We start from the raw sequence: 10,798 nt of genomic DNA on the forward strand, positions 1-10,798 counted from the left end.
CAGCTGGATGAGCTCCTGAGCAAAAGGGAGCCAAGTTCTGCTGAGCCAACAACTTACCTGCTGGTGCTGAGGCTTCCTGTGCTTTGAGTACACTATTTTCTTTGAGCGAGTTTTTCCAATTATCAGTCCCTCCCTCTGCCTGGTTTTCCTCCTTAGGCTCAGGGGGCAAAGCTGCAGTTCTGCTGTCTGGGCTGGGTTCCACCTCTGCTTCCCCTGCCAGCCCTTCCCTCTGCAGGGGTGAGCTTTTCCTTGGTGCTTTCAACTTCATCTTCTTTGTCTGTTTAAGACTGAGTTGGGGTGGGGGCATTGCTGGACTCGAGGACTGTGCTGTGGTTTCTTCCGTGGTTGGGGCACTGCTGAGGTTCCCAGAGTCAGGAATGGGTTTTCGAGGTGATTCAGGGGCCTTGTCACCAGGCAGCACAGGAATAGCAGCAGCACCGCCTTCCTTTAGGTCCCCAGAACAATTTTTTGGTGCATCCTCCCTTTCTTTCCACGCTTCTGGAACAAGGGCTTCTCTAGAGAGGGCAGAGGAGTCTGAAGGTCCATCCTCCACGTTCTGGGAAGGTTGTGCCTTACATAGCCCATCCAGACCCTCAGGTTTATCCTGTTCCATCAAGTCAGCAGTTTTATCCAAGTCATCTAAGACATCAGGTTTCTCCAGCATATCCAAGACATTAGGTTTATCTAGAACGTGGTCATTTGATTTACTTAGTTCAGACAGGCTGTCTGCTTTCACTAGAAGGTCCAAGTCCCCACCTGCAGCCATCTGCTTGGATTGATCCCAGCCAGGGGGCTGAAGAACTGAAGCTTCCTGGGTGGAAGCTGTTTGGGAGCCCAGGAGATCTTCACCAAACTCCATGTCAGCAGGGAGATCTCCAATAAGCGGTTTGTCAGGCAAGGACAGGGGGTCCAGAGATCCTGAAAATTCACTGGAATCCATTTAGAAGATGGCAACTGGAAATGAGAGAAAGACTTGCAAGTTAATGAAAAGCAGTTTAACACAGCACATGAACTGTCCAGTCCTCTGAACACTGCTGGAGTAAGGCCCAGGAATGCTGCCAGCCATCACCAGGACACCAGACACCAGCAGGTCCCTTCTGCTCGTGAGGGTACAAACATCTAAAGCCAAACAGCAGCAGCAGGACACAGCAGTCCAACAGAGCAGACTTTTGGGAACTCTACAGCCCTCACACACCTCACCAGAGCATGGAACAGACTTGTTAATGCTCAGTGACACGGGGAGGGGGGATCAGAAATGACTTGAGTGGCAATTCAGGAGGCTCCACACAGCTGTTCCGCGGTGTCTGATATCTCCACCGTCGCCTTCCTCTCTATCCAAATTACCTGTCTGTCCTTTCTCCTCATCTGTTCTCACGGAGCTAACACATCTTTTGGTTTTAAAATATCTTTTCTCTTAAACCTCTCTCAAATAGAGGTAGAAATAAAGCCCCGCAAGCCTGTGCCTCAACAAGATAGAGGATGACAAGATGCATTAATTTTGCCAGAGGACAGATAAAAACAATGTTACAGTATAACTCCAGCTGCTGCATAGCCCCAAGACTACGTGGGCTAATATTCAGGCACAGAACAATTGGAAAAGCTTAAGTTAGAACTAAGGAGGAGTTCTGGAGAGTGGCAAGAAGAAAGTCTGACATGAAAAGCAGTCACGAGAAGAACAAGTAGCGAAGGTAGACAACAAGCACGCAATGCAGAGTCAGGAGAAAAGACCAGTGTGACTTTGCAGGGCACAGACAGTGCACTGGAGCAGGAAGGTGTGGAGCAGACTGCCAGCCTCAGAGGCAAAGGTACAGCCCAGCTCCTCATGGGCAGCATTATCACAGGACAGAAAGGCCAAGGCTTTGAGATGAGACAAGTAATATTGTCTAAAAATAAATTTTACCCCCACAAAGAGAGGATGGTTGACAAACCTGAAGAGGGAAAGGGAGTAGGAGCTGCAGTCTGCAAGTGGTAAGGCAGATAAGACTTCAAGTAGCATCACGTCCCCAAAACAGGCTGTAGGTAGACACTACAAGAAAGGCACTGGAATCAAAAGATGTGGCATCAACCTACCCCTCCCTGTCAGAGCAATTCTAATTCAAAATTTGGCACTGTTTTAAGCCCTGAACCAGAAATCCAGTATTCCTGTCAACTGGGGCTTACTATGGGCATAACTCTTCTATATCTATGAAGGATGAAGCCTGAAATAATTTCACCGGTGACACTGTTTAATTCTTTCTTCATATCCTTTGCTCTGAAATGACAACCAAGTCTCACTCACAAATGGTTTGCTCAGAACTAAACAGGACATATTCAGACAAAGAATGCACCCAACTTCTGAGCCTCACTCAAGCAGCAGTTCAGCGAAATCATACCCAACATCTGGATTTCAAAGCCACCGCTTCCTTATTTTATCTGCAAACACAGTGAAGTTTTGTGTCTCCCGGGGGCAGATAAGCACTGTTCCCACAGTCACAAACAGAAACTACAGCAAATGTAATCTCAGAGATGCTCAGCAAGTTTCATCACTAAAGACTTTGGTGATTTTGTTTACTTTTAGTTACAAGAGGAGACAAAGCTGCTAGAACAAGGCAATTCCAGAGCATTACAAGACCTAATACGAGTTTTAGGGTGGCTGACAGAAAGAAGAACAAAGTGAAATAGAAACAAAGACATCTGAAAGAAAGGTCCTAAGGATTCGAAGCAAATGAGAACCCTCCCAAGATGATAAACACATTTTTTTTTCTAATGCTCAGAATACAAACAGTGCCTCCTGCTCAAAGATGTCCCCCAGACAGACAGCAGACCCTACAACAATAAGCAAAAACATGACAAGCCATCCAGATGATTAAGGAAAGTTTATTTATAGGTGTACCTACCAGGGCTAACATACTCCTCAAAATCACCTCAGACACTATGCACGAGTCTGCAAAGAACCACTAAGCTGACTCTCCTGCAGGATTTGCCACTTTCAGCTGGCCTGGTCTTTGCTTGGTAGAAACAGATCCTGGAAAAGCATATGGAGCACAAGAAATCCATTTGGGCATTCCCTCCCAGGGGATAATGGAAGCAACAATTAATCTGTGAACTGCCATGCAACTCACGAGCTCTACAAGTAGAATAAAGGTATCTGCTTTCAGCAGTGCACTCCTTAACACTGCTTTTGAGTTCTAGGCATTACAATACAAAGACAAAACTCTGACATTAATGGTGACATCACTGACCAACAGAAATTTTAAAGAGAACAAGTATTCTGCAGACTAAAGCACCTCCAAACTATTGGAATGTGGCTGGGACAGGCAGACCTTTCTGCAGACCCCAGGCTCTGCTCTAAGACCACTCTCTTGCTCTATTTTCTGCATCTGAACATTTAGTTTTTAAAAGTATTCTCCTTTTGTTTGTTTTCAGCCTGCTGCAGCAGAGCTCCAAGGCCAGCCAGGGCAGATGAATGCTAACTCTTGGTGTATTTATGAGAACCTGCAGAACTGATGGAGTTAAAGAGTTGAGGCTGGACCCAATGTGATGCTGACAAACAGTCTGAGTGGGAAAGCGAGGAATGTTCCTGACAATGAATTCTTTCAACTATCAGCTGATGAGGATGAAGAGGGTGACCCTCAGAACAGGAGAAAACGATGCTTTCCAGTTCTGTGAGTTGCTCCAAAGTCAAACTCAACCTAAAGAAATTAGAGCTGCTCAGCTGCAGCAAGGTAAGCAGCTCTGCTTCTGCCTGCCCCAGGCACTGAGATTCATCTGGGCTTTCTGCTGAGCTTCACAGCGAGTTGAGCTGCAAACGGAGCGTGCACCTCTCTTCTGCTGAAGTCTTTTCTCACTTTCTACAACAGAAGCAGAACAGCTTATTGTTTTTGGCAGATGCTGAAATGATCCACCACAAGTCATCACCTTTTTTCTTCCAGGACCAGCTCAGTCACTGGGGTTTGCTCATTGGTCTGCTTGAAATCTTCCTCTTTTCCAGCCTCATACCTGGCAGTGAGGAGAGTACAGTGGAGCACGACCTGGCCAAGCAAAGAGGGAGCAGCCTGCTGAAACCCTGCACATTGCAGCAGATCCAACTGCTCCACTGGCCATTTGGAAACTCCTTACACTCAGCACCTCTCTGGAGTATTCAGTAACAGATATATCCCTGGGAAGAGAACAAGTTGAAGGAGCAAAGCCCCTTGCACACCAGCCTGCAGCACAGCGCTTCCCAAGGAGCTGCAGGAGCTTCCAAAGACACCCAAGCACACCTAGTGACTACCTGGGACTTTATCCAGCTCATTAAAGACCTCAGTGGAGGTGGAACTGCACAGATCTTCCACATCTCAGTGTCCTCAGGTTAGCAAGGGATCACGTGGCCTACCTACAGAAATGTGCATCTACCAGTAAACATTGAATTAAGACCAGACTGTAAGAAAAAATACTGTTGCCACTCCCTCACAACGAAGTGAATATCTGAGAAGTCTTTACTGCCCCCAAAGAAAACACAGCCATGCAGTTACTGCTTTCCTTTAGCAAAGGAACAGCAACTGCTTGGGGCCCTGTCCTGGACTTCTGTTCATGGATATGGATTCAGATTTTCAATACTTTTGAAGGCTGAAAGATTTATCTTTTTCGCTATTAGACATCATTTGGAATACAAAAAGAATTAACTAATAATTACAAAAATTAAGACACTTACATTAACATTTCAGTCACTTCCTACCTAAGAGCTCTGCAAGACCTCAGCAGAGCTCTTGAGGAAGCCCCTATGATTTGTGCCAAATTTTTGAAAAACAGTAATACCCAACCTAGTATTTCTCAAAAAAAACTCCAACAGTGTCAATACACAGTTCTAGCAATAAAACATTAAGAAAATGATATCATGTCCTACCATCATGGTTTCAGTCAACATATCTTCATTAACAGTATTGTACCTTGAGTGACAAACATGGCCAAAGCCAACTTCTCTGCTGTGACTTAGCTGAGCTTATGTGGACAGCTGACAGCTTTCTAAATTCAAGCACTGCAAATGCAAATCTTTATCACAGATTGTTGAACTCCTCTTAAAGCAAATGGATTTATGAAGAATCGCCATTAAACCAAGGACACTGCTGAGGACAAGGTTTCAGTCCAGTCCAGGTTCTCCAGAAAGGAGAAGGAAGGATTTTGGTTTTGGAGAGGCAGCTCTGAGCTCCCACCCTCCAGCCCAAATTCAGCCTTCAAAGAGCACAAAGCCCACTGCTGATATTCAGTACAGTGCTACTTGCACACACTGCCATGTTAGACCATTCCTGTCTCGTTCTTGGCTACTGTCTACACTTGATGACAGTTATTGGAAGAGCTGAGATGTTTAAAATAATTTCTTTTTAAAACAATCTGACACAGTAATGCAAGAATCCCAGTGCTTTATCAATCAACCATGGCTCAGGTTTTTCCAGTGATAAACCTATCCTGTTCACTGAAAAAAAATGGGGAGACGTGACCCATCTCAAAAAAATCACAAGGTAAGAAGATCTACAGCGGAGGAGTCTTTAGAGATGACAAATACACAAATGTACAAGGACTCAAAAAGCTGGAAATCAAAGCTGGACAAACTCAGATGGTTAAACAACTGACCTCGTGACTTGGAGGGCTTTTACAACAGCATTCAGTGACTCTCTCCGAGCCAGCTTTAGCTACTGCAGGATGTCACTGGGCAAGCCCTTCAGCTTGTGCTCTGCAGGCAGGGCTCACAGAACAGTTGTCTCATCTCCAAATGCACTTTTGGTTCCTAATTAGACTGCTCTCACCATGTCCCCTCCAGGCCAGCCTTCACCTGTGCCTGGTACTGTCTACACAACAGGAACTGGCACATGGGGAAAATAAGGGCCTTCCCAGAATACCACCAGCAGCTCAAGAATCCAGCAATTGTTTTCTAACAGTCCCACAAAGCCAGAAGGGACCAAGACCACCATTACATTTGCCACAGCAGGAGTATCAGCTCACATTGCAAGCCTCAAACACAGTACAGCAGTCACCCAGAATCCAGAAAGCCCAAATCCTCCAGCACGGGGCAGATGGTGCTGCAGAACAGCAACCACAAGTGTCCTGTTAATTCCTCAGAGGCAGGAATGATCAAACTAGATTTTGAGCTTGCATGCCAGAAACTTCAGCTCAGCTTCAAGAAAGTGCAAAGTTCAGAAATCTGGCAGAACTGACTGGAATTAGGTTTACCAGGAGAGTCCCTGCCACGCTTCAAATGTACCTGACAACATTCCTCAATCTCAGCAGTACTTGCTGCTACCCCAAGACCTCTGTGTGAGCAGCAAACTCTAAGACAACCACCAGGAGCGTGCTCATCCATCCAGAATGCCATCCTGGCAGCAGTTTGAAGCTGCTTGGATCCTCTCACATCCTCTTGTAAGAGCAGAATTCCCCCAAGCACAGAGTGTCAAGGCTTTGCAACAGAGAAAGGAGTAACAAGCCCAGGTACAGGCACAGCAGCAAGGCCTGGTATCTGCAGAGCAATTCAGCTTCAAGGACCAGCTTTGTGTCTGTAGCATGAATAAGCAATGTTTCTTTCAAGGCTCACCCCTCACCACATGACAACATCTGCCCAAAGAGTGTTAAATGCAGGAGAAGGGGGTGAGAGCATAAAAAAGCTTTGGCAATACTATCTCAAGCACAACAAAAAGGGCTTGGAGGTGTACAGCAGTGTATGTTGAAACTGCCTTAGGGATATTGAGATGCTGATTAAAAGAAATAAAAGACCTGGAAGTGGTAAAAAACAGATGGCCTCCAGATCCCTCTACCTGTTGCCCAAGTGCTGCAGGACATCGATGACCTGACGCCGAGTCCTGGCACATCACACAAGCAGCTACAGACAGCTGGAGAGAGAAGCTGCAGGCACAGCAGGTGGCTCTCCAGAGGAGAATGCCACAGCCTGGGAACAGGCCACGGACTCCCTGGCCTTGGAAGTCCTCAAAACTTGACTGGACAAAACCCTGAACAACTTGGTCCTGCTGCGAGCAGAAGGTCAGTTGGACTTGAGGCTTCCAGAGTCCCTTATTTCTGTGGGTAAACCTTAGTGCACAGGGAAGAGAGAGAAGACAAAAGGGCAGAGTCACCAAGAGGATGCATCTTTGAGGGCAAGACATCTATTTTTCCTTCAGTGGCCCTGCAGAGTCAGCTACTGGATACACAATGTGAGCGGTGTCCTCTGCCCCAGATCCCTCTGCAAGGTGCCTGCCACCAAGTCCCTGGAAAGGGCTCCACCTCACGTGCAGCTGCACGAGCTGGCCCTGGCTAATGCTGTGTCAGACAGAGCAATGTCTCACCAGTCCAGAGACTGACTCCTTTTCCTCTGGGCTGCCAAGGGCTAGGCCAGCAGAGCAGGCTCACAGCAAGTGGCCAAGAGACACCAGCAGAGCCCACGGCCAGCAGGAATGGTGAGGATGATCTCAAACCATTTCCTCACCTGTGCTGCCAGCAGAGGAAGCAGCTCACAAAACGCTCTACTGAGACTAAAACACAAATCCAGTGAAATCCTGCTGGCAGGGCCTTTGCTAAGCTAACAAATGCATTGTCACAGCTGTAGCCTATTCCATGCTTCCCTAGGATTGCTTTCACCACAACCCTTCTCTATTAGAGGCTTCTGCCAGCACATCTGTGCCCATCAGGGTCGTGCATCCAAGCACCACTGACCACAAAACATCCATGAAGAAACCCCACAGGGGGCTTTGCTCCCAAAGTGATGCCTGGGCTCAGCCCCAGCCCCTTGCTCTGGCTGTCAGAGCCATGGAGGAATCTGGTGCTGCTGTGATCCTTCAAAGCAAGGGCACTGGCAGTTGAGAGGGATGTAAACAGGTGTGGAGAGAAAAGGAGGTTGTGGAAATACGGAGGATGGGGCTGTGAGGTTCAGGTTAGTCATTTCAGCTCTGTAGGCTGTGCATATTCCTTTAGTAAGGCTAAGCTCACAATAACAACAGGGCTATGCTCTTATCACCAGCTTTGATCCCAGGATAGGCAGGGTTAGGTGACAAAATGCAGATTAAAAGTTTTCTTGGGGATTGCAGCCGCAATGAAAGGGAGAGAAGTTGCAGCTTGGAACAAAAGCCATGGCTGAAGCACAGCAGGGGAAGGGGAGAGCAAAAATGAAGCAGCTCTCATCCTCATCAAAAGAGACTCCAGGAGCCATTCCCCAGCACTCCGTTGAAAATCCTACCTCCCACCATCACCTGACACAGACCACGTCCAGCCTCTGCCCACACAAGCAGATCCGACTGCCAGGGCCTTTTCCCGTGCCAGGCACAGCCAGCCAGGCCTGCTCCACCGCTGCAAACCACACAGGAGCAGCTCCATGCTCCCCAAGGCACCTCCTTGGCCACGGCTACACCACTCACATGGTGAGGCTTCAGCACATTTGGGCTTCGCCTCCCCCAGCAGCCAGGGCAGCTTCAGCCCCATGGGGGCGGCTGCACCTCCCTCTCAGGGAGCCAGATCCTCGACAGCAGCATGTGGTGCCCAGGGACACACGCCCCCCAAGCCCTGGAGAGGCTCCAGACCCTACACCCACACAGGGGGAAGGCTGTCAGGATGGCTGGACAGTTCACAGAGCAGCAGCTGCCTTGAGCACCACAGACTTTGCTGCTACGTGTGGTGACAGGAGTAAAAAGGCTGCTCGGAGCCCCTGGAGACCAGGGGAGAGCCGAGCCATGGTGGGTGCCAGGGCAGAGCTTTGGGGCAGAGATTGCCAGGGGCTGATTGCTGCCACTGCCCAGCACAGCCCCCACAGCAGGGACAGGCCCCACTGGGGTGGGCATGCCAGGGGCTGGGGCAGCTCGAGGAACCACAAACTCCAGGACCAGCCTGGGCCCAGGCACTGACATGGGGGGAGGGCACAGCCAGGTCCCAGAACCCCCTCGGGGGCTGCCCCCTGCACCTCCCCAGGGTGGGGGTCAGGCTGGAGAATCCCCAGCCATGCCAGGGGGATGCAGAGCCCAAACCCTCCCCTAAAAGGGGCAAGGATTGCATAGCACCCCCCTTGTCCCCAGGGTCTGCTCTGTACCAGGGTGGGGACCCAGAGACCACACCCCGGCCAGATCCCCCCGGGAGGTGCGAGGGTCGCACAGGGTATCCCTCCCTGCACCCGGGTGGGGATGGGGGTCACGCTGGGGGCTCCCCATCCATTCCGGGGGAACCCAGAGAACACCCCTCTGGACAGAGCTGAGGGTCGCCCTGGAGCCTCCATGGGGCCGGGGCTGCACTGGCACGAGGGTCAGGCTGGGGGGTCCCCACCCATCCCAGGGGGTAGCAGAGGCCAGACCCCCCCTAAAAGAGGCGAGGGTCGCACAGGCCCCCACCCCACCCTGTCCCTGTGCACAGGGCCCATCCGCAGCGGGGCGCGGGTTCAGCTGGGGTCTCCCCATCCACACCGGGGGGTCCCACAGGCCGGGGGTGGCACGGGGGTCTCCCCGGGGGCCGGGATTGGGGCCAGGCAGGTGAGTTCCCACCCATCCCGGGGGGAGCAGAGCCCGCACCCCCCAAACGGGCCGAGGGTCCCTCAGGGCCCCCCCCCGGGACCCGCCCCAGGGCGCCCCCCAGCGGCCGGCACGGGCAGGGGGCGCGCGGCGCCGAACACGCCCCCTCGCGGGCCGCAGGCCACGCCCCCTCCCGCCAGGCGCGCGCCCCCCCATCCCCACACACATACACCGGGGGCCGCCCCGGTACCCGCGCCCCAGGAGCCCGCGCCCCCCACACCCCGCGGCCTCACCCGCGCCTCCCGGGACGCCGCCGGGACGCGCCCGCAGCCGCCGCCGCTCGTACCTGGCTCCCCCCCGGTGCTGCGCCGCCCGCTCTACCCAGAACCCGGATTCGGGTCGCGGCCCCTTTAAATGGAGGCGCCGCTCGGAGCCCTCAGCGCGCTGCAGCCCGACGGGGGGGCGGCGGCGGCGCCCCATTGGCCGCGCCGAGCGAGGGACGCGCTCCCATTGGCCGCGCCGGGGCCTGGGCTCGCGAGACCCGCTCGCGGGCGGCGGCGGCGAAAACCCGGAGCGGAGCGCCGGGCGCGGGATCGGTGCCACAGAGCGCACCGCGCCGGGAGGCTGCAAAACCTGGGGCGGATCCCCACGGCGGAGCGGGGCCGGGCGAGCGGGCAGCGCGGGGCCACGCGCGGGCGGCGGTCGCGGGCCCGGCCGGGCAGGGCGGGGTGCGGGGGGTGTCGCACGACGAGGGGTGGGGGCGGAACGGGGCGCCCCGGTTCCCGCCGCTGTTCGCGTGGCCACCCGCAAAGCGCGGAGCGGATCGCGCGGAGCGGGCTCCCCGCCCCCCTCCCCCTTTTAACCCTCTCGCTGCCGCCTCGCTCAGACCTGGTCCCGGTGCTATCCCGGGGGGCCCGGCCCGGCCGCGCCGCCAAGGCCTCTACCTATGCGGGGGGGACCCGCCCGGCCGAGCCCCGGAGCCGCCACCGCCTCCCCGAAGCCGGAGCGTCTCCCCGGGGCGGTGAGTGACAGCGAGGCCGGGCGGGGCTTCCGCGGGGGCCCGGGACGCGGGCGCCGCCCCCGGGAGGGACCGCCCGGGCCGGCGCCCCCCCGCCCTCGGCACCGCCCCCTCCCCGTCCCATGGGACCCCCGCACCGGGGGGCTCCCCTCCATCCCAGCGGGGCAGCATCCCCCTCTTGGCCGCCCCGCTCCCCGGGGAGCTCTGCCGCCCTTCGCGCCCCCGTTCCCAGGGTGGGGTTTCTAATCGGGGGGGGTGGTTTGTAATCGCTGCGCCCCCGGGGGTGTCCCGGTGCCGTTGCCGGGGTAGGGGCGGGGGCCGCGCGCGTTTAAAGGGCCAGCGGCGGCAC

The 10,798-nt window shown here is 53.7% G+C and overlaps 1 protein-coding gene across 8 annotated transcripts in view; it reads right to left on the reverse strand.

The window, feature by feature from the left end:
- ZMYM3 (zinc finger MYM-type containing 3) overlaps positions 1-10,449 on the reverse strand; it is a 30,342-nt gene extending 19,893 nt beyond the window's left edge. Inside the window, exons 1-3 of one of the 8 annotated variants that reach the window (XM_050310936.1) lie at positions 10,320-10,337; positions 1,929-2,026; positions 58-954 (exon numbers count right to left, since the gene is read on the reverse strand). In XM_050310936.1, the coding sequence (XP_050166893.1) occupies positions 58-940 (883 nt within the window). In that variant the 5' untranslated portion in view covers positions 941-954; positions 1,929-2,026; positions 10,320-10,337. Of the gene's footprint in view, positions 1-57; positions 955-1,928; positions 8,708-9,777; positions 9,866-10,319 lie in introns of those variants that run through there. The other 7 variants (XM_050310934.1, XM_050310932.1, XM_050310933.1 and 4 more) reach the window with 7 other exon arrangements.
- Positions 10,450-10,798: the final 349 nt, after the last annotated feature.

The sequence above is a fragment of the Myiozetetes cayanensis genome, unplaced genomic scaffold (assembly GCF_022539395.1).
Source record: "Myiozetetes cayanensis isolate MyiCay16 unplaced genomic scaffold, myiCay2020 scf15, whole genome shotgun sequence".
Classification (NCBI taxonomy): Eukaryota; Metazoa; Chordata; class Aves; order Passeriformes; family Tyrannidae; genus Myiozetetes; species Myiozetetes cayanensis.